Here is a 23,030-nt window from a genome sequence, read left to right as displayed (position 1 = left end):
GGTTAGCTCCCCCAACTCCAGGCCCCCAGAGCGTCTTGACTGAGTCTCCGCCTGGAGCACCCCCAATCATGGGCTCACCTTTGAGAGGAGTCAGCAAGCCAGCCCAGCAGGGTCAGTCCGCGGGGTGCTCTGGACAAGATCTGTTCACTTCAAACCACGAGTCTATGCAGCTAGGGTAGAGGGAGTGGCAAGAGAAACCATGTTATCTGCTGACCAGATGCTCATTCAAAAGGGGGCACTCTCCCGTGGCTCACTCGGTAGAGTGTGGTGCTAATAACACCAAGGCCCCGGGTTCGGATCCCACATAGGGATGGCCGGTTCGCTCACTGGCTGAGCGTGGTGCTGACAACACCAAGTCAAGGGTTAAGATCCCCTTACCGGTCATCTTTTAAAAAAAAAAGGGGGGGGGGCACTTTCAAAGGTTAGATTCCTGAGCAGGGATTCCTGAATCTCTCCTAAAAGGACCCCAGGGAAAAACAGCCATGTCCCCAGATACCCACTTTCTGACGCAGGGAGAGGGGAGAGCACCAAGACTGGGTGCAAGGCTCAGCTGGAGGCAGCAGCTGGGGGGGTCTAGGCTCAGGATCTGGTGCTGCAGGAAGGGGAACAGTGGCCTTGAGAGGGACCAAGGCCCTACATGCATGAAGCCTAGGAGGACAGCAATGGCGATTAGAGAGAAGGTGAGAGCAGGTGGAGTGTGCAGGGCAGCTAGTCCTATCTCCAAGACTTGAAGGGCAGGGAAGTAGGAACAATGACATGGCAGGCTAGCAATGGCTCTCGGCTCTGGGGTCCTAAGAGAAGGGAGCCCCCTCCAGGGTCGAAGGAGCAGCCATGAGGCTCCCTCCCCCAGTGAGTGACCTCTCAGAAGGGCCCTAAGCTCTCCCTGGCCTGGCTGTGGTTGGCAGTGGCATTTAGCCCTTCTTGGAGAAGCGGCAGGAGGGCTGGACCTTTGGGCTTTGTGACACTGCTAAGAAAGCCAGCCAGAGAAGAGGGTGACAGTGAAGCCTAGGTCTCTAGTGTTTACAGAAACATAGAACAGAGATCGCCCCAAGACAACTTCCTGATTTGTAAATGAACGTCTGAGCATTTTCAAAGACAGGAACCAGACAGATAATTTGCATAATTCTCCCCCAGGGCCAACTACTTCCTTTTCTGGTTTTGGTCAGTGCCTCCCTAGGATATTGCAAGACTCTGTGCTGGGATCTGGACCAAGAATTCTCATTCTCTCCCAGGCCAACCCTGAGCCTCCTCTGCACCAGCCACATTTGCGTGCCTAGCACAGCTGTCACCCTATGGACCAGCAGCCCCGAGAGCCAGGCTTTCAAAAATCTTGAGTGTCAGGAAGAAGCCCTGGGCTCTAGGAGTAGTAGGAAAGCAGGTGGCAGCCACAGGCAGCACAGAGCGTCCTCCAGTCTTGAGCAAAGACGTATCTTCTTTCCAGTTGGAAACAAGAACGAGACTCAAGCTGGACCCTGAGGATGAATCTCAGCCCTGCTAAGGCGCGGGCTAATTACAGCAGTTCTCTGTGCCTTAGCCCCACAGGTAGTGACTCTTTCTGCCTCTTGCCCCCCGGGGAGAAGGATGAGTGCAGGAGCCAAGAGCACACTCTCCATGCTGCCTCTTGCACACGTTAACATTCCCACCCTGTGGGGCAGAGGAGCCCGCAGAGGAAGAAAAGGCTCAGGGAGACAGATGAGAGTCACCTCCAACCTGTGGGGCTTCACAGACCTCCCACCATCCAAGTCGTCAAACCAGAGCAAAACCTCTGGCAATTTGACTCTGCCCTGCACCTGGGATGCTCCACCTTCCATAAGCACAGAGGACGTCCGTCTGCTGGCCTCTCCCTCGACCCCACTCAGCCCTCAGTGGGAGGAGAGGTCATCCCGCAACCAAGGCGGTCAGTGTCTAATGACGGGGTCTGCCACTCTCAGCTGTGGGGTGTGCTGAGCTGTCCCTGCCCCTGCCAGCCCCCTCATACCTTTTGTGATAGATGCACAGGCAGGGCAGCCTGGCTATCGTGTCCCCCTGAAGCAGCTCCTCCAGGCAGATCACACACTCACCCGCATCTTTTGTCAGCACGTCATCTGCAAGGGGACAGGGGAGAGCACAAGAGAGTTAGTTGCCAGAAGACAGGTGGGCAAACATCTAGGAACTAGTTGGGACTGCTTAGATGACCCAAACTGTGCCAAGCTCTGCAGAGGACACAGAAGCCCAAGAGGGGCCTTGACCTTAAGAGCTTCACTATGGAGACAAAACATGCACACCGGGCCGGCCTGGTGGCGCACTGGAGAGTGCGCCGCGGCACTCCCGCCGAGGGTTCGGATCCCATGTGGAGACCGGTTCCCGCTCACTGGCTGAGCGCGGTGCGGGCGCAACACCGTGGGTTGCGATCCCGTTGCCGGTCCCCGGTACGGGCGCGACACCGAGGGTTGCGATCCCGTTACCGGTCAGTAGAAAAAACAAAAAGGAAAAAAACAAAAACAAAAACAAAAAAAACATGCACACCACAAGTTAATTACCTGAAAATAAAATGAAATTAATCCCAAAGTGGGATGAACCAAAGGCCCAGGAGATGGAGGACAAAAAAGGCTTGGAGAGGGACAAACATGTGGCAGAGGCAGCATGAGGCAAGCTGTTTCCCTTAATAGACTCTCCCCTGAACATACACATAGATCTGTGCGCTGATTTTCAGTTTGGAAAAATATGGTGATGGTTAGAGTGGTACGAAGCAAGAACGAGCACACAAAACAGGTACTCAGGCAAATACCTGCACACAAATGTTCACAGCAGCACACACAGAACAGCCAACCCAAATGTTCACCGATGGATGAATGGATAAATGAACTGTCGCATATCCATACAATGGAATATTACTCAGCCAAGAAAAAAGCCAGACATGAAAGGCCACCCACTGTATGATTCTATTTATACGAAATGTCCAGAAGAGACAAATCCACAGAGAAAGAAAGTAGATTGGGGCTGGGGGAAATGGGGAGTGGCTGCTTAATGGGTGAGGTGTTTTCCTTTTCAAAAATTTTTATTCTATTGTGGTAAGAACACTAAACATGCAATCTACCCTCAATAATTTTTCAAGTGTACAATAGGGTATTGTTAACTGTAGGCACTGCTGTACAGCAGATGTCTGGAACCTATTCACCTTGCATAACTGAAACTTTATGGCCACCAATTAGCAACTCCCCATTTCCCACTCTCCCCCACCCGCTGGCAACCACTGGTCCGCCCTCTGGTTTTCTGAGTTTGACTAATTTAGATACTTCATTCAGGTAGAATCACACTAGGGGTTTTCTTTTGGGGTGATGGAATGTTTGGAACCAGATAGAGATGGTGGTGGCACAACATTGCTAAAGTCCTAAATGCCATGAAATAGTACATTTAAAAATGGTTAATTTCATGTTATGTGAATGTCATCTCAATTAAAAAAAAAAAAAAAAGAAAAAAGAAAACCCTTCCCAAAAAGAATGAGTGAAGGAAGCTGCTGCCCACAACGAGTGCCCAGCAAAGCCACAACTATAAAAGCCGAGGCAGAACAGGGAGATCACCACAGCCAAGTCACAGTCCTTTATTAAGTTTCTACAACATTCCAAAAAAAAAAGAAAAAAGAAAACCCTTCCCAAAAAGAATGAGTGAAGGAAGCTGCTGCCCACGAGTGCCCAGCAAAGCCACAACTATAAAAGCCAAGGCAGAACAGGGAGATCACCACAGCCAAGTCACAGTCCTTTATTAAGTTTCTACAACATTCCGTGCACTGGCGACTCAGAGTGAATAAGTCATAGTCTCAAGATTTGAGCAGCTCATAGGCTAGAGAGGAGGTGGAAGAAGAAAACCCAAATGCACAGGACAGTAATTCCTAGCAAGTCTTATGATGTGTAGGCCCAGATAAGAGGGGTACAGAAAGATGCCTAATCAGGGTGCGGACTGTTCAGGGAAGGCTTCGATGAGCACTCTGGTGGGGGTGGGGGGGGAGACTCCGGGCAAATGGAACAGTCTTGTGCACCTGGGAACAGCAGAAAGTTTGCTATGGTAGGTGCAAAGAGATCTGGGGCAAGGGGAGGGGAGACCCAGTCCCAAAGGACTCATGTCCTGCTGTAGATCCTGGGTTTTCTCTGGCTAGCTGAGAGACACTGGAGGTGCATGCCGATGCCACCTCCAGAAGCTACTAGAGAATGGATGGAGGAGCTGGATGGTGTGCCATGTGCAGCAGCAATGCATGTGCTAATGGGGGCAGCTAGGCAAGGGCAGGCGCTGTCACCAAGGGGAATCCAGGAGGACACGGTGGCTGAGGGTGATGAGTTCAGGGTCGGTGGGAGGCGTCTATGAGGCATCTCCACCAGGACATACTCATGGAGACCTCCAGGAGTCTGCTGAAGACTAGATCGGCAGTTTAGGACAGAGATGCAGAATAAAGAGACTATTGAGGGACAAAGTTTAGAGTAAATCCAAAGAAGGCAAAAGCAGACCCAGGTTACCACTAATAATTTGAAGGGAAGGTGAAAGAGGCAATGTGAGCAAAAGACTACCCAGAAGTTCTCAGAACCATAGATGAACTATCAAGAGAGCAGCTTGTTGACGTGAAGAAAGCAGAGCTGTGCCCTCTTGAGTATTTGGGGGAAAAGGGAAACATGTGAGGCCCACAATATGAGGACTCTTCATGGCCTAGAAGGTGACTCAAAGCCCCCAACAAGAACCCAGAGGAAAAAGCATACAGGACCAATACTTAAGTCCTTGTACCCATGAAATGTGAGAGAAGTCACTCTTAGCTTCTTGGCCACCAGGACAATTTGCCGTCATTTCCTGTCTGTAAACACTTGGGTGACCCAACGGCCCACCTGAAAGGGTGACTCAGACAGAAAAAGGGGACAACATGCAGTCTGCCACTGGAGTGTCACCCCAGACTCCAAACATGGCAAGTGACAGATCAACATAAAGGGCATAATCCCATTGTTTTAAAGCACTAGATACCATACGTATTTATTTATTTATTGAAATATAAACATTATTTTATTTTAATTTTTTTATTAAATCATAGTTGATTATATTTTTAGGATTCAATGTTGACATATGTTGATCAAATCAATATTACTAGTATGTACACTGTTACAAATTGTACTTATTCTTTATGTCCCTTGTCCAATGTCTCCCTATCCACCTCTCCCTCCCACCTCCCACCACTGATAACCCTAGATTTCTTCTTCTCTCCCTCTGAAAAAGTAATGGTTACTCTGCTGATCTGTCACCTAGATGATCTGTCCAATGCTGAAAGGTGTATTCAGGTCCCCTAATATTATCACAGAGCAGATGCTTCTTCTGTCACTCTGGAATGAGCTTTGTGGAGAGAGACATCCTATTCTTTTCTTTGATCTCTCCTAGTGACTGTCCTGTGTCAATGCACTCCAGTGGCTGGCGGGCCATCTGCGTGGTGGTTCTGACATCTAGCCATGTTCGCGGCAGCCATGGTTACTGTGGTGGGCCACCCACATGGAGGTGCTGTTTTTGGCATGCTCCTTGGTGCTGGCGGTGTGCCTGGTTGGGGGGGGTCCAGTCCCCAGCTCCATACCCCGGTCTCCCAGGCAAGCCTGAGGCACTGGCGGTGTGCCTGGATGTGGGAGGAGGGTCAAGTCCCTGGCTCCATACCTCAGGTCCCCTGGTAGTCCAAGGCACTGATGGTGTGCCTGGGCTGGAACTAATTTTTAGTCCTTTGTTTACTTCTAAAATGGGGAACTTCCTGTGGGAACCAGTACTTGAGCCATGTTGATGAGCTAAATTGCTGCTTTGCTGCTGTTTCCCTAGGGAAGAATTTTTGTGCAGCTCAGGGTTTAACGGTTGACCTTATAGGTACTTCCAGCTCTCCAGAGACTGGGTGCACCTGGGTCGTGTGGAAACTCTGATCTAGGCCTGAATCTTTTCATCTAACTGCACCCCAGGCAATTCTGCATTCCTGACCAGTCTCCTCTGAGTGGTCCTGTGCTGATTGAGGGGTGGGTCGGCTGTGCTTGCTGTGTCCCAGTGTTCTCCCGGTGGGCCCGTCTCCCCCACCACCCATGCTCCAAACACTTCCCATGGGATGGGACCTGCGCTGGTCCCTCACGATGACTCATCAGCCTCTGAATGGCTCCCCTTTTTCAGCTGTTCTGGCTTCTTGCTCCTGCGTGGGTCCACGGGAACCCTATTAGTGGTCTTGCTGTCCTGGTGGCCACTAAAGAGCTCTTCTCCCCTGCTGCCTCCAACTAACTCCATCCAAAGGGCACAGCTGTGGCTTCTGCCAGCTCCTGCTCCATGTGCTCAGCAGTTCCAGCCTTAAAACTGGCTGCGGCCCGAAACACTCCAAGCAGTTTTTTCTTTCTCTCATGGTGGCTTCTCTCCCTTCATGAACTCCATAGATCTCTCCTCCTCTTCCCCTGAGCTCCAGCGGCCCCAGCTTGGCTGCTGTTACATTTTTATAGTTGTAAATTGGTTGATTTGTGATAGAGAGTGATGCTGGGGACCATCTATTCCACCATCTTGATCAGAACTCATACCATTTAATAATTGTGTGTATATACTATGTTTGTATATAGAAAAAAATCTGGAAGGATACATACATTTTAATAGTGGTGGAAGAAAGAAGAATTAGAAGAAAAATATTTTTACATACTTTTGTATTGTTTGAATGTGAATTACTTTTATAATTACAAACCCCAATAAAGAAGTAAACTGGTATTTGCATTTTACTCCACAACGTGTCAGAAGATGGACTGGTGGATGGACTGACAGGTGATAAAGCAGCTAAAGCATAATGCAGACTCCAGGTGATGGGTACATGGGTACTCACTGCAAAACTCTTTCAACCTTGCTATATGTTTAACATTTTTCATAATAAAACATTGAAGGAAAACAAACCAATAAAGATGGGAGGGAAAATACCCTAGCTTCAAGAGGGCAGAGTCAACCTTCAGACGTTCTTGGACGTTTACTCCCCACTCTGTCTTGTGCATCTTGTCCATGCAGTGAGTGTTTGGGCATCAGCTCTTAGTTTCCACCCCACACCTGATGATTTCCTTGGAGCACGGCAACATTATTGATTCTGAAGCAGTTTGCTCTGCACTCCCTCCTGCTGACTGGCAACTCAGCTGTTAGCCCAGGGGCAAAGTAGAATTCTCTGGGTCCCAAACAGCTTTCTGCATCGCTGTGCTCTCTCTGTCTGTGACAGCTCCAGGAGGGCATATGGAAGCAGATATGGAGATAAGGCTTAGAGGCTTTCTTCTCCTACCAGACTGGACATGACTCTTCTCTTTTCACACTGAACATCACTAGGGGAAGAGAAAAGGGCAGGGGACGCGAGGGCCATTCATTTCTTATGTGGAGTGTGCACACGCTCAAGGACTCAGACTTGAGCACATGGAGGCTGGATGCAGCCTTTTCCTCACCATGTCACCAAGCAGTTTTATGCATGGTGCAGTGTTGCACCTTACCAGCTAGCCTGGGTCCACAGCACTGGTGGGAAGAACTAAACAGTGCAGATGTCCCACTGGGCTGGCACATGGCAGAGAGCACATTTCACGGGGACCAGCCACTGGCTGTAAAAGGCCACCTGGAGGTTCCCAGGGATCGGGAGGAGTCAGAGGCTTGGAATCTGACAGCATGGGGAAGCCAGTGGTGCCCACATCGAGCCACATGTCCAAGGAGCAGCATTCTTCTACAGCAGAAGCAGGAAGAGCACAAATCCGCTTGCTAGTGGTCTGAGTGGGCTGAGCAAAACTTCCTGTCCCAGTCCCTGGAACTATGGGAATCAGCAGCCCCCAGATGTCCCTGGGATCCTAGCAGGGGGGTGGAAATGGCTGAAGCTAAAGCTTGGCTATCAACCACTTCCTACAAGACTTCCACACTCATCCAATGGGAGCCTGCTGCTTGCTGTTGAAGAGGAGTCATGGCCTTGCAGCACAAAGCCAAGGACCCCAAGCCCAGCACAAGATGAGGCCACACTGGAGACGGACTCAAATGTCCTTTGGCTTGGCATCCCCAGGCCCCAGAGGAGGGGCTCAACAAATGCTGATTGATAAGAACACAGGAACAAAGCTGAACTTCCTGCTTGTCTTTCGGGTTCTACCTTTTTCTTACTGCCTTTCAAGCCCTTCTCAAGCTTCCTGGCACCAGTGTGCAAAGCCAATCAATGTCACTGCCCAATGGGAAGTCTGGAAGTGTGTTTGGCCTGGCTGGGGGTGTTGCTAGATGGTGCCAGTGCCTGTCCCTCAAACGAGACCAGAACGGCAGGGAAAGCTCTCTGGAGCCAAGACAGGAGGTGTGACGCCTGTGATGGGCTGGGGGTGGAGGTGATGGCATCCTCCTGCCCCCTCCCTGAGATCCAGGCATAGTGCTCTGACAGCTGCTGTTTGTCAAAGAAAAGAAATAGGAGGAAGAGATAAAAAAGACCTAGCTTCTTTGGAAAGCTACATGCCAGCAACTTCACAGACACATCTCAATGAATCCTAAAGACCCACTGGGGGTCTTTGGATGAGCTTACGCAGCTGCTAAGTGGCCTTGACTCCCAAACCCAGGCTCCCTCCACTTGGCCTCTCTGTCTCCTTTTTAAAAGACCAGGCCATATGGGTGTCTTCCCTTGGGCTGGAAAACACCGCTAATCTCAAGGCAGCTTCAAATCTTTCCCTTTTTGTGAATGTGTGCGTGGGGGCTCGAGGTGGGTGGGGTAACCTAGGTACTCAGAGTGAGCAGGCCAGACTGAGGGAGTTGCCAGCTGCCCTGCACTATGATGGGGCTAAAGTGCCCTGCAGAGAGCTCTGGCAGCATTCCCCAAGGGATCAGAGCTGCTGGTGGCAAAGAGGGGGTGGATGGTCTGAACAGCTACAGACACATTTCTGCCCACTGGCTGGGAGGGAAGGCTCGGAGTGAGCAGCTGAGAGTGGGAACATACAGACATTTCCCTTGTGCCTGGTGGCAGTTAAGGCCCCAACAAGAGGGAAGGTGGGAGCCAGAGGAAGAACCCCTAACAAATGATGCAGAGGCCCAGGCCGCCCCCTGGCCTCATTTCCAGCCTAGATGCTGAAGAGCACCTGGTCTTGCAGCCTCTTCAGCATGCACAGAGCTGCTGGCCTGGTCTGCCAAGAGATAGGATGGGGCAGTGCCACCAATGCCAATTTGATAGCTCCCTTCTCAGGAAATCTGGGGTGCTCTGCTCTCAGGCAAAGGGGAGACCCTGAGCAGAGAGTGTGCCCTACCAGCAGTGTGCCATCCCAACACCCCTGCACTGTGAGGTGCAATCCAGTGTTTGGGAGAGTTGGGCTACAGTAAGGACAGCCAACTTTTAGGGGTGAGCTCAGCCTGGAGCACTTCCTATTTACAGGGACTCCCAACAGTTCCCCACACAATCCCATCTCCTTTGGCCACCTGCTTCGGGTTTCCCCACTTTTTTTTTTTTTTTTTTTTTTTAAATGACCGGTAAGGGGATCTTAACCCTTGACTTGGTGTTGTCAGCACCATGCTCTCCAAGTGAGCTAACCGGTCATCCCTATATGGGATCCAAACCCACGGCCTTGGTGTTATCAACACCACACTCTCCCAAGTGAGCCACAGGCCAGCCCCAGGTTTCCCCGGTTGTATGAAGCCCCTGCAGGACTCCCTCCCAGCTCCTCCTACACCTGGTGGTAGCCAATCTGGCCGTCACTGCAGCTAGTCAGCAGTGCTGGGAGGCTTGGGCGAGGCGCCGCCCCTCTCCGTCCTGTAGGAGGAGCATCAGGACAGACACCTTCACAGTCTGACTCCAGCTAGGCTTTAGCTGTCACTCCAGCATGTCACAATAGTTCCAGGCAATGCCCCATGTGTGACTGGGTGCTTCCACGGGGACCACAGGGTCTCCGAGAGCAGAGGACACATAAGCACCTGCTCACACAGGTCTGCCAGCTCAGGGCATTTCTTCTTTTACGTGAATTCCTTCTCCCTTAAAGAAAGGTTGTGTGACATCTAGCAGATTAAGAGCCCTAAAGATGGGGGAAATGACCTGCAGCAGAGAGGAGGGGGAGGGCATCATGACCGAAGTAGGTGGGCATGGGCCTGCACCCCAGAACAAAGCTGAGCAGGGGAGTCTCCTGAAGCAGCATGGACAGCTGCCGAGCTCTCCTTGATTCTGCTGGCAAATGCACCTGCCCCCACCAGAACCTCCCTGGGCCCAGGACTCCTGGCTGCTCTTGGAACCAGTGCTCCCTAAGCCTTCAGTGGACAGTTGGTTACCTGTATGACCCCACAGTGTTATGATTACTGTCTGTTCAGAACAAAATCAGACCACCATCTCGAGGCTTGTTCTGCTAGCCAAGCAATTTGATGGTCAACATGCAAGTGTGTGTCTTCAGGGCAAGGTGCCCTGGTCTCAGAGCCACAAATGGAGATGTTGGAAAGGTAGAAAAATGAAAAGACCCATTCAAGCTGACCATTTGACACACAAAAATGGGCCCCCACCTCCTTCCTCTCTCCTGAGCAGCGTCCTCACCTTCCAGGAGTCCTGGGTTAGGGCTGCCCATGGAAGGTGCTCAGGAGGACAAGGGGTTCAGCAGTCAGTGCTTTGGGTCCCCTACAGCATGGGCTGGCATACTTACAAGCCTCCCCAGCCAGGTGCATGCTCTGGGAGCACCAGGGGTTGGTCTTCACTTTTCTTTTGAGCACTGGGTGAACCAGTTAAACTAGTCTTGTCTTTCCTACATTTTTTTCTTTTAAATCTGGCAGGCAGCTACTGGAGGCCTTCCAACCCACAGCTCAGGCCAACCCTCATAATAAGAAAAATACTACTTTCTGTCTGTCTCATTTAGGAGGTTTCTACTTTTTTCCTTTGGTGGTTAGCTAAATTTCATCTTATATAACCATCATAAATTTTCTGAAAATTTCCCCAATCGATGCCAGCAACTGCAGAAAGTGTGCGTGTGCATGTGCGTGTGTTTCCAGGGAAGTGACCAGGTGTAACCATGAATCTTCAGAAGAAAAGAGAACTTCTCTCCACCCCCTAGGAAAGCCCCACCTTGCTCCTAACCCAGAAAGATTTCAAGAGTTCACACTGAACAGACTCTTTGTCTCCTCACTTTGTTTTTTTCAAATAGAAAAGGTAACACGAAACAGGTGAGGTTGGGATGAAGATAAATCATAGGTGAAACAAGTTACTGATAAGACCAAAATAAGCCGGGCCGAGCCCACGGTGCACTTGGGAGAGTGCGGCGCTGGGAGTGCAGCAGCGCTCCCGCCGCGGGTTTGGATCCTATATAGGGATGGCCGGTGCGCTCACTGGCTGAGCGCCGTGCGGCCGATCTCAAAGACAAAAAAAAACAAAAACAAAAACAAAATAAGCCTAGCGCTCCTGTCTCAGGAGCTTTGGCCCATGGCCCCTGAAACTTTGAGCTGTATCTGAACTGGGATGGGCCCTGGTCTCCTCTGAAGACTTCCACTCCACACAATAACCACAGGTAGCACACGCTGCCTCTTACCTGGAAGGTTTAGGTGTCTTCAGAAAAGACAAAGATTGAATATGAGGAGTTCGTGCCACCAAAGCCTCCTTACCACGTTAACAGTGTACACCGATGGGCATTGTTTCTGAAGCAGCTTCATCACCTTAAGAGAAAGTCCACTGATAGGACTGGAGACAACTGGCCTCTGCCTCTGGTGGTCAAGGACTGGCTTTTGCCCAAAGAGATCCTGGAGGTTAAAGCCTCTAGTTTCCATACATACACCAGACATGCACACACACACACACCTGCTGAGAAGGAGGCCTCCTGGTTAGAGGATGAGGGAAAAACTAGGCACACAACAAGAACAGCAGTGACTGTGCCTCAGGCTGGCTGGCCAAGCTCCCCTTCCTCTAAGGGGACCCAGAGTGTAGTTTATGCAGGTAATCTGGGTTGCTGGGCCTGGTTTCCTGGGCCCTTCCCTAAGGTTGCTGGTGGGGAAGAGACAGACCAGCAGCACCAGGCACTCAAGTGTTGATGTGGAGGAGGACGTGGGACACCTGGGGTAACACAGGCAGTTCTCTGGGGGAGGAGCTGGAGACCCTCACTTTCCTCGTTCTCCACATGGGTGTGTGGGCAACTCTTCATCGGGGTGGCTCCAAGAGCATTCTGGCCTGCACAGCTGACGACTGACTCCAAGAGCCAACTTCTCTCAGGCCAAGCCCCCTCTGAGGCTTCTTTGTGTCCTTATTACAGCAAAGGCAGTGTCTATAGAGCACTCTCCCCAGTAACCCACAGGACAAAAAGAGGTCTTCATGAGGTTTCTACACGTGTGGGCAAGAAGTGAATACGGTTTTTGAGGCTGTGGTTGGGGAGGGCTGAGAGAGGCAGGGGAGCCTCCTCTCCCTCCATGGTCCCAAGCAGAGATGGCTAACAGGGACAAAGCTGAGCTTGAGCATCCTCAACAGAATGCAATGGGACAAGGCTGACAGGAAGCCTGGAGCCCATGTGAGAACAGACTCAGGGACATGGTGCCAGTCAGTCCCCAGGGGACAAGGAAAGGCTGTCCACTGGGGAGGAAAAGGGCTTCCCAAGCACTGGATAGGACATAAAAGGGAAGAAAAGGCTGGGGCAGAGCCAGGGATATAACCTGCCCTGCAGCTGGTCCTCCAGCTCAAGCAAAGTTTATCACATAGCTGAGACAAGTAGGTAACATACCACCTGCATCCGGAATCTTTTGGCAGAGCAAATAATTAAGAGAAAACAGAATAGTAGGATGTGTTTTCAGGAGAAGTGAGTAGATCAGATTCGTCAGATTTATTTCCCAGGAACACTCTGGAATCATGAGTCTTCCCTAGGCTAATGCTGTGTGGGGAGGACAAGTCTGCGAGGAGTGTTCTCAGGATGGGAGTTAAGTGAACGATCCAGTCCTGACTCTCTCAGGAGTCCCAGAACTCGTTTCCTAACCACTGGTATGGCTTTAACCTGAGCAGGTGGCCAAGGCTGGAGAGCACTCCCTCACACCCACTGCCTGTTCTTGTAGAAGAACATGGTTTGGAGGCCAAACTAAACATATGGGATAGAAAAGCGGAGAGCACCAGGGGCACAGGCCAGGCAACACTGAGAGAAGACAGTCTACTTTGGAAAACTGCACAAAGAAATCTCTGGATGGTCCCCACCTTTCACGGCAGTTGTAACTTCCTGAGCACTGACCTTGTGCTGGGCTCTGTACCAAAGGGTTTTATGTGTAACCTCTTACCCGGTTCTGACAATTCTATGAACCCAGTTTTGCTACCCCATTTTATGAACCAGAAAACCAAGGCTCCCACAAGCTGAACAACTTGTCCAAGATTACAGTCAGTGAGTGGTAGGCGGAAGATTTGAACTTGGATCAGCTGGACTCCAAATCCTCACCCACAGCATACCAGGCAGATGCTCATACTCATTCTGTCCCCAGAGGTGCTATGTTAGGGTGACCTGGGTGTCATGGAATCCCCTGTCCCTGTGACCCTACCCCCTCCACTGTGTTCAGTGCTCAGCTCTCTGGCAGCCTCCAAGGTAGGAGGCAATATGGCTGTGGGGGAGCAATGAGGTGTCAACATTTTTTTTTTTTTTTTGGTCCTTTTTGAGACTGGCTGTACCGCGCTCAGCCAGTGAGCGCTGTGAGTGCACCGGCCATCCCTATATAGGATCCGAACCCGCGGTGGGAGCGCTGCTGCACTCCCAGCACCACACTCTCCCGAGTGCACCACGGGCTCGGCGAGGCGTCAACATTTTTAATCCCTAATGCGTGTCCATGTATCACACTCCCTCAAGCTCTCTGCTATGGAAAGTCACAGGGCTGAGTCAGGTGTTTGCCAGTACTCTGTATGTACCCCCAACACACAGACTCCCCCTTCTCCAAGGAGATTCGGTGCTGCCCTGGGCCCTTCTGTTGACTCTCAGAGTGAGTGAGGCTATCCTGGGGCCTAACACGGTCAGGTGTAGACTGGGTGAGGGAATGGGGTGTGGATGGCAGAGGACTAACTGAGCAACTGAGAGCCTTCTTAGGGCTCGGACCTGACCCCCAGGGCCTGCCTTCCTTCCTTTTCCCCTCCAACTTGCACAGCAAGGCTCCCTGGAAGAGTCTGGTTCCTCACCACCACTCAGGCATTCCTGCTGGAAGGTGGGGTGATAATAGTGCACAGAGCCCCCCTCCATCAGAGGCTCCTCAGACTGATGCTTGGGAGGCTGGCATGGCAGGTCATGCCCTTACCGTTGTAGGAGAGGCGAGGTTTGCTCAGACACATTATAAAGTGCATTTCCATCTCATCGGAAGCCACAGACTTGGAGCAAATGGGGCACTTGAAACCTGAAAGAGAGAAAAACAGGATGAAATGTTTTCTCCAAACCCAGGATAACCACAATAAATGTAGACATGCTCAAATGACTACAGCCATGTGAGGTCAGAGTCGATGTGGAGAATGACACTCTGGACAGACCCTAAGACCTGACCTGTCCTTCTCTAAGTCATGGAAGATTTTGCCTTTTTATTATGGCCTTTGACTCCTGGCTTTCTATAGAGCTCTGACTGTCATATGCCTCTCTCTAACATTTAGCAGAGGTCAGACACCTGATTTGAGTTTCATTTTCTTTTAGACCCTTTCTCAAGTGGGTCTAGTAGATGACAGGGACAGGGAGGCATCAATCAGGGCACCTGAATAATCAGTCTATAAGTTTCATATTCTTCTCCTCACAGCCCTTAAAAACCACCTGGCTTGATCACCCCTGGGAATCCCTACAGTCATTGACACCTCCATCCCTCACCACTCATAGCCCAGCAGCACCTCCATCCTGCACCCAGAGTACCCTTTGCCCAGCCTCTGTTGCTAAGGCAGCTGTCTTTTGAGAAGTGGGAGCAGAGGGGTGGCCCTCCAGAGTGCTCCTGATGCCACACGAGCCAGGGCCAAATGCGACTAAGAAAAACAGCTGTTTCACGGTGCCAGGTGAATAAAAGTGTATTGTGTTCCTGCCGTTTTATTCCCAAGGAAGCTGGATATAAACACCCAGAGAGTTTCATCGGAATTGTATCAGCATTAGCGAAATATTTTTTTTTAAAAGATGACCAGTAAGGGGATCTTAACCCTTGACTTGGTGTTGTCAGCACCGCGCTCACCCAGTGAGCAAACCGGCCATCCCTGTATGGGATCTGAACCCGTGGCCTTGGTGTTATCAGCACCACACTCTCCTGAGTGAGCCACAGGCCAGTCCACATAGGTGAATTTTGATCAAAAATCTTCTGAGTTGAACTCCATTAAGCAAACCTAATCCCTTGGATCTATTCTTTTTATACAACACAGATGAACTGTTTCCGATTTTTCCCATTTTACTCTTATTGAATGATTTTCAAATGGATCAGTTCTTTTCCATGTAAATTCTACCAGAAAGATCCACTGCTGTTGAAGTTATTTATTTGTCTGCATCAACTTATAGGTACCACAGTTTCTCCCTGTTCTGATTATGATTCCTACCTGCCCATCTGGACTTCCTAATCCAGTACATCTAACTATGGTTGCGAAGATTTGGCTCTTCTGTTAATTTTCAGTCAAAATTTTCTGTACACAGTTTTATCTGATGCTGGTAATAACTGTCAGCAACATTTCTTATGGAACAGGTAGAAATCCAACACTCAGATTGACTGTTAGCCGCTCCAGGTCAGAGGAGGAGTTCACACCTTCACTGGTGTCCTTCTTGTGGGCGCCTTGCTAACTCTGAACGGAGAGCTGTGGCCCTGGCAGCTGGGTGCTGCTGAGAGACAGGAGGCAGCCGGCACAGCACTTTGCTTAGTCCTCTCCAAATCCTCTTTTTTTTAAGTGACAATGCTCAACTACAGGACCAGACAGAAAATTCAGGGTCCAGTTAACTACGGACAAAGTGGACACTTGACTTCTTGGCCTAGTCCGCATTCCCCCACCCCTTTCCTCAAAGATTCTTATCATCTAAGTGTCTCAGCTAAAAAGCCTTGGAAATGCTACCAATCCAAGCACTCTGGTCAAGCTTTGAGGAAGGGCTGTATTGCTGACCTCTGGGTGGCTATAAATCCATTAGTAGCAAAACCAGAAGGCCAAAAAGAAACCTGGGGGTGGGGGCATTCTGTACCCAGTTTTCTGGCAGTACTGGATCTAAAACACGCCAGGCTGATTATTTTCTAGCCCAGTGTAGAAATGTGCAGATGCAGTGTCACACCCTTGATGGAGAGATGAGGAGAAAAATTGCATCTCAGCGTGAAGATGCTCTTCATATCTAACACCTCAGTCTCTGTGCATTCACACAGGGGTTTTTCCAAAAGACCAAGTTTTGCAACACTTTGAACACTATAGGATACTTGTACTTTAAACCTGCTAAGTTAGCATGCTGAGGACTGGGGGCTGCAGCAGGCCAGGAGGGATGTGCCCGGAGCAGGCCCCAACACCAGGCCCTGACATTTTCACTGTGAAGTGTTAAAGTGATCTGTTACTAATAAAAAGCCTTACACCTTGCATGTTACTTATTTTTCTGATAACTCAGAAGAGATTAAAAGTTATCCCTATAATAGCATCATTCACTTTCTCTGTATTCCAATGTGATTCCTTGAGTGCAGGGAGGGGGTTGAGTTACAACTAAGGAGCTGGGAAGTAGGCCACCCAACAAGGAGGTCTACAAAGGAATGTCACCAGACATTTATGTCCTAGAAAAAAACAATGGTGGAGACTCACAGGTTTAGAGCAATCCCCTTATTGTTCAGATGAGGGAACAGGCCCCAGGGAGGCCATTGAGTCATGCAAGGCCATACAACTGGGATGGTGGAGAACAGCTGGACTCAGATTTCTTAGCTCCCCATCTAAAGTCTTCCCATCAGGAAAAAAAGAGTTGACCACAGAGTTTTAAGGAGATAGGTGAGAAATATTACCTCTGAAGAGGAAGCACTACTGCAGTAGGAAGAAGTCTACATTTTATGAGATTTGTTTTTTGAGGGGCTGGGGGGTGGATGACTAGTATGGGATTTCAATCAAACCTTTGACCTTGGTGTTATCAGTACCACTCTCTCCCAAGTAAACTAACTGGCCAGCCCTGCAACCTACACTTAACTAAAGCAGGGTTACTACCACCTGCATCATCAACCTCTGGGTGTTTTTGTTCTATTTTGTAAGGCTCAAGAAATGACTCAGGGTCTACTTATTGAGTGTGAAATGGCAAGGGGAGTTGGGTTTTCTAGCCTCAAGACCCTGGCAAGTAATTTACCCCTCCCTGGACTGCAGTTTCCTCATCTGAAAAATGGAGGAATCTCCCTTACTCTTGCAAGGATTAAATGAGATTAGAAACATGAAAGTAGGCTGAAAAGAAGCTAATCAAATGTAGGGTGGTGACACTGTCAAGAAGCCTGGCAGCATTCAATGAGGAGGAAGGAACAGGAGGGCTGGAGGAAGGACTTCGGTGGCCTAAGGGCTAGGGTGATGAAACAGCAGGAGCCTGAGCAAGGGCACACTGGCCACAGGCCAAGAAAAGTCTGCTGGCGGGTAGCCAGTGGCCACCCCCTCTCTGCCTATCTCTGCTGGATGTCATTGCTGTTTCCTTCGAACTTCTAGAGCATGGTGCACTGCTACTGGCATTTTCTATACTGCCAATATGGAAACAACAGTCTCTGTTTAACCTCTACAGCACCTATCTTGCATATCATAATTTGCACTTATTGAACTATGGACAGCCACTGTGCTTCACAAGTCTTCTCACTTACCATAATATAAATACAAAGTAGGCATTACCACTAACTTTACTTTGCAGATGAGAACATCAAGGCCCAGATTAAAAGACAAAGCCAGCACACAACTCCCACTGACCACTGTGGGATCTGACCACTGAGTCTGTGCCCTTGCCCACCTTGCTGTGCTACTGGCTGGCTAGCACAGGAGGAGGAGTTACATGGCAAAAGGAACACAAATACAAGGTATTACTAAATACTCATTTTCAAACTTCTGCATTATCCCAGCAATTTCTCCTTAAGTACCCATGCTGCCAGATAATTCCATAATCTGAAACAATGGATCATTTTTTTCTGGGAATTCTGTTAATGTGGAAGAACAGAGTTCTGCTTTCCATTTGGCGCTGAGCCTACAGCACTAGAGGTCAGATGCTGAGTTTGCAAATTGCCTTTAAAATGGAAAATAAAGGGCAAAAGTAAGAGAAACAGAAAAATATGGAGAGCTAAGGGGAGAAAACTAATGTCCCCACCTTCTTTCCTGAAAAGTCATCTGCTGATCAAGATCGATTCTACCACTCTACTGCCCCAATCTTTTCTCGTAATTGTCCAGTCACGATTCAGCACCAACAATCCTATGGAATGATAAACACTGTGATGTTTACGAACTATCTGAAGGTTAAAATACCTAGGAAATTTTGATTCCATTTTGGAAAAAAGTCTGCATAGAATCAAAATCAGCCCTGCAAATGAAGATAAACCAAAGGTCTTCCAAGTCATCCAGTTCACAAGATTTTGTCAAACTTCCTAAGAGACCTTCATCAGCACTAAGGAAGAGTAGATAAGAGACGCTTTATTTGCCTTCAAGAGAAAGCTACAGGTGGAGTCTTCAGGACACTCCCTAACTGCTTCTGAGACCAGACTCTGTCTGGTCATGCCCTGGAGGCTGGATGCGCAGCCAGCCAGCCAGCCAGCACTCCAGCGGCTTCCTCTTGCCCGCCAGTGCCCTGTTCAGTTGTGTCTGCCACATGTTTGCCATGGACAGAGTGAAGGGCTTGCTGGCCAAATCTGACAGTTATTCACCTCAAGCCATTGTCTCCTCCTACCATGAGGCAGAGGCAAGAAACTTAGCTTGTTCCTTGTCCTTTCCTGCCAGTTTCTCAAAATGAGGAAGGAATAATAAATGACAGTACTGTGAGGAATTTGTAATCTCCCAATTCTGTGCTGGGTAGCTCTACCAAGCAAATGCTGCTACAGGAACCCCTCTTCCAATCAAGAGTAGCCAAGACAGCACTTCTAATGGAAACCTAATTTCCTTTCCTTCTCCTGTCATCAGATCAGCTCAATGTTTATACAGCCAGAAAAGCTGAGGAGAGAGTTTGATCAGTCAAAGCCCAGCTGCTTCCTGTCTTGCCACAGCGCCTTGGTAAGTGGGGAATCCTTTGCTATCTAGTCAAATATATCAGAGACCAGAGATCCCAAGAGAAGACAAGTCTGTGCTCACCACTGGTGACCTCTTCCACTGCCAGGTCAAAGGGAAGCTCGCACATTGCCAAGTTAAGCCCACCAACAGGTGTACCCACAGCAACCCCAAGAATGCTCACAGGGTCGTGTGCATCAATCGTCTTCCTGGGTCAAGTTAACTGGGCCTCTCGAGCTTCACCCAGGTCCTTCCCATTTGACTTAGCAACTGAGGAAGGATGGGGGCAAGCGGATCTAGTTATAAGAACTCTCCCAAAATTCACTATAACACTTACCTTGCAATATAGAGTTTTCATGCTCTAGGGACTGATACATTTCTCATTTCCCTAAACTGCAACCGTCTCCTTTAAGACCCGATTTCTCGGGAAGGACCATGTGCTGGCTGCATGTTGCTCCAGTTTCCCTCCCCAAGCCCCCGCCCCCCCATGCTGATGTGCTATTTTAACAGCTGTCCCAGTTCTGCCTGTCTCTGGGATCACCTAAAGGTAGAAGAATCAAAAGAAGCAATGAGGGTAAAGGAAGCCACACTGCGTAGTCTTGGCCTCCTGTCCTGGGGTGTACAGGTGCTGATGTTGATTCCTCTCTACCTAGGAGCTCAGAGCGCCAGCCCCTTGACTTGTCCTTACTGTTCAGATCCTAGTTTCCAGCCTTGATCTTTCCCTGTCATATCCCTGTGGTGCTTCACAATAATAAAATGGGACTTGACTGAACAAATTTTATTAAATGGGATTTATTACAAATAGAAGATCAGGAGTAACAGGAGACAACTTTCTTTTACATTTCCTTACTGTAGGTATCACACTCTTCATCCACAGAGACACACATACACACACACTCTATCACTCAAATAAATAACTGAAAACCAGTGCATGATTTATCAGTTGCTGAGATGTGAGCCAGTCTGGGGACTGGAGTTCTGGCTTTTGTCTCTTTTAACACTTCTCTTCTGGACTTAGCCTCTGTAGTTCTGCTACAGGGCCTGGGGCTCACCTGCTTCCCCAGGAGCTAAGAAACTTCTTATAAGCAGACATCAGAAGAGAGCCACACTGACACTTAATTTTAATTTATTGTGCGTGTGTGTGTGTTTATGTGCACACACAAGGGTACTTCAAAACGTTTGTGGAAAAACAGAACTAAAATGCAAATCTTTCCACGAACTTTTTGAAGTTGTGTATATATATAAAAACATATCTGCTGTGATGATTAATATTATGTGTCAACTTGACTGGGTCATGGAGTACCCAGATATTTGACTAAACATTATTTCTGGGTATGTGTGTGAGGGTGTTTCTGGATGAGATTAGCACTTGAATTGGCAGACTGAGTAAAGCAGATCTCCTCTCCGATGTGGGAAGGCCTCATCCAATCCGCTGAGGGCCCATGTAGAAGGGGAGATTTCACTCTCTTGTTGCCTGACAGCTTGAGCTGGGACATTGGTCTTCTCCTGCCCTTGGACTGGGACTTACATCATTAGTTCTCCTGGTTCTCAAACTTTCGGACTCGGACTGAAAGTACTTCACTGGCTTTCCTGGGTCTCCAGCTTAGAGATGCCAGATTGGGATTTCTCAGCCTCCATAATTAAGTGAGCCAATTTCATATAATAAATCTTTACATATGTGTGTACATTTGTGCACACGCACACATACAATTGGTTCTGTTTCTCTGGAGAACTCAGACTAATACATTTGTCCATTAAAATGCCAAACAATAAAATTTAAAAGACCAACAATACCAATGTTGGTGAGGATGTGGGGCAACTGGAACTCCCATATATTGTTGATGAAGTATAAAATGACACAGCCACTTTAGGGAAAAGTTTGGTAGTTCCTTATAAAACATATACGTAGCCTATGACCCAAGCAATTTCTCATCTATCGAAAAGAAATGAAAACGTATGCCTACAAATAGACATTCATAGGAATGTTCTTCACAGCTTTATTCATGACAAGCACAAACCGGTAACAGCCCACTGTCCATTAACAGTGAATTAAAAAAATGTGGTACATTTATGGAATAAAATGAAACACTACTCAGCAACAACAAGGATGAATATTAAAGACGTGCCTAGTGAAGAACACTAAAGAACACATAATTCCAATTATATGAAGTTCTAGAAACAGGCAAAACTAATCTACAGTGGAAAAGAATTAGGAGAGCGGTTGTCTTTAGGGGGTAGGAGTGGGGGCAGAAATTGACTGACAAGGTAATGAGAGAACTTTCCAGGCTGATAAAACAAATACTGAACTGTAGTTAATGATGAAAATACTGAAGATTTTAAAGTGCACTGACATCTGCATTAAAATGAAATCCATCAAAAAATAAGATGCTTAAATTAAATGTCTTCCAACTTTTCTGTATGTTTCAAATTTTCATAATAAAACATTGAACAAAGTATCAAGCTGTAACCTGTGTTGTGAAGAAAAAGCCAAGCAGAGTGGGCACATGCCCAAATTGATAACAGTAGTCAGGCTTGGCCTCTGATGAGGTGACAAGTGAACAGAGACCTTGATGTGCTAGAACAGCAAGGGCAGAGTGTCTAGGCACTGTGAGGACAAGGCAGCAGGGAACAGCAGAGGACAGATTGAATCCTTGCATGTGCTCAAATACCTTTCTTTTATTCTGACAGCTGAATGAATATCTTGCCTGGATACAGGATTCTTGAGTAGCATTCCTTTTATCCTCAGTGGTCTGTAGATGAAATTCCACCATCTTCTAGCTTCTTGGTGTTGCAAATAGCAGGTTCTGGTGTCAATGTAATTCTTTTTCCTTTGTAAATAATGTGTTCCTTTGACCTGAAAACCTGAAAGATTTTTCTCTTCATCCTAAGAGTTCAGGAATGTTACCAGGACATGCTAGGTAACTCTTTTCTCACCAGTTTTACCTTTCAATAGGCAGACTCAAGTCTTCCTTCTTTAGGGAAATTTTCTTTTCTTTCTTTTTTTTTTTTTTGGTAGCTGGCTAGTACAGGGAACCTTAACACTGTATTCTAACCAACTGAGCCAGCTGGCCAGCCCTGGGAAAGTTTTTTTCTATGTGTTTCATTATTTCCCCTACAGGTAAGTCATGAGTGCTGTTCATCAAATATTTCTAGCTTTTCCTCCTTCCAGCTATATAGTACTACTGCGCTTGCCTGCTCCCTCTGAAGTTTAGAATGGATTTGTGATTTGCTTTGGCCAATGAAATGTGAGTTGAAGTAATGTACATACATCCAAGCTACCTGCACTGCTGCAGTGATCAGGGAAGTAGGTGTTGAGACAAAGCCTCTGTCAGCCTCGGTCCCTGAGCATAGTCCCCCTATCAACTGTACTGCATACCACAGCATGGGGAAAAAATAACTGTGTTGAGCTAAGTTACTGAGCTTATGGGACTGTTATAATCAAATCCTAGCCTGTCCTGACTGATAACTCTTCCTCTGTCTTTTTTCCCCCTTCTAGCACTTCTACTGCTTGTACATCAAGTATATTGGTTCTATCCTCTAGGTCTTTCCTCATCCTCCATAATTTCTCTTAGCATTTTCTCTGGAGCTCAGCCTTTCTAACTCCCTGTAAGACCTGCCTGCTGGGCCCCTGCTTGGCTCAAAGAAGTAAATGGTTGGCAGCAGAAGTCAAAGAGCTGGATGTGTTCTAGCCAATAACTTCCCAGAATCTATCTGCTCAGATATTCATAATCTGCTCTTTATTTTTTTTATTTTATTTGTTTTCTTTTTCTTAATTTTATTTTGTTGATATACAATGAAGTTGATTATTGTGGCCCATTACCGAAACCCCCCTCCCCCTCCCTCTCTTTCCCACCCAACAATGTTCTTTCTGTTTGCTTGTCGTATCAACTTCAAGGAGTTGTAGTTGTTAAGTCTTCTCCCCCCCCCATTTTTTTTTGTGTGTGTGTGTGTGTGTGTGTGT

At 48.3% G+C, this 23,030-nt stretch overlaps 1 protein-coding gene across 3 annotated transcripts in view; it reads right to left on the bottom strand.

Annotated features, from left to right (window-relative positions):
- The window catches only part of ZNRF1 (zinc and ring finger 1, E3 ubiquitin protein ligase), a 118,180-nt gene that overhangs the window by 4,096 nt on the left and 91,054 nt on the right, over positions 1-23,030 (bottom strand). For all 3 annotated transcript variants that reach the window (XM_008584071.1, XM_008584072.1, XM_008584073.1), the window contains exons 2-4: positions 14,191-14,286; positions 1,979-2,084; positions 79-170 (exon numbers count right to left, since the gene is read on the bottom strand). In XM_008584071.1, coding sequence (XP_008582293.1) covers positions 113-170; positions 1,979-2,084; positions 14,191-14,286 — 260 coding nt within the window. In that variant the 3' untranslated portion in view covers positions 79-112. The remainder of the gene's footprint in view (positions 1-78; positions 171-1,978; positions 2,085-14,190; positions 14,287-23,030) is intronic.

Source organism: Galeopterus variegatus, unplaced genomic scaffold, assembly GCF_000696425.1.
Source record: "Galeopterus variegatus unplaced genomic scaffold, G_variegatus-3.0.2 Scaffold3139, whole genome shotgun sequence".
Lineage (NCBI taxonomy): Eukaryota > Metazoa > Chordata > Mammalia > Dermoptera > Cynocephalidae > Galeopterus > Galeopterus variegatus.
The sequence above is the reverse complement of the archived record's forward strand: the minus strand, read 5'-3'. Positions and strand labels throughout refer to the sequence as shown.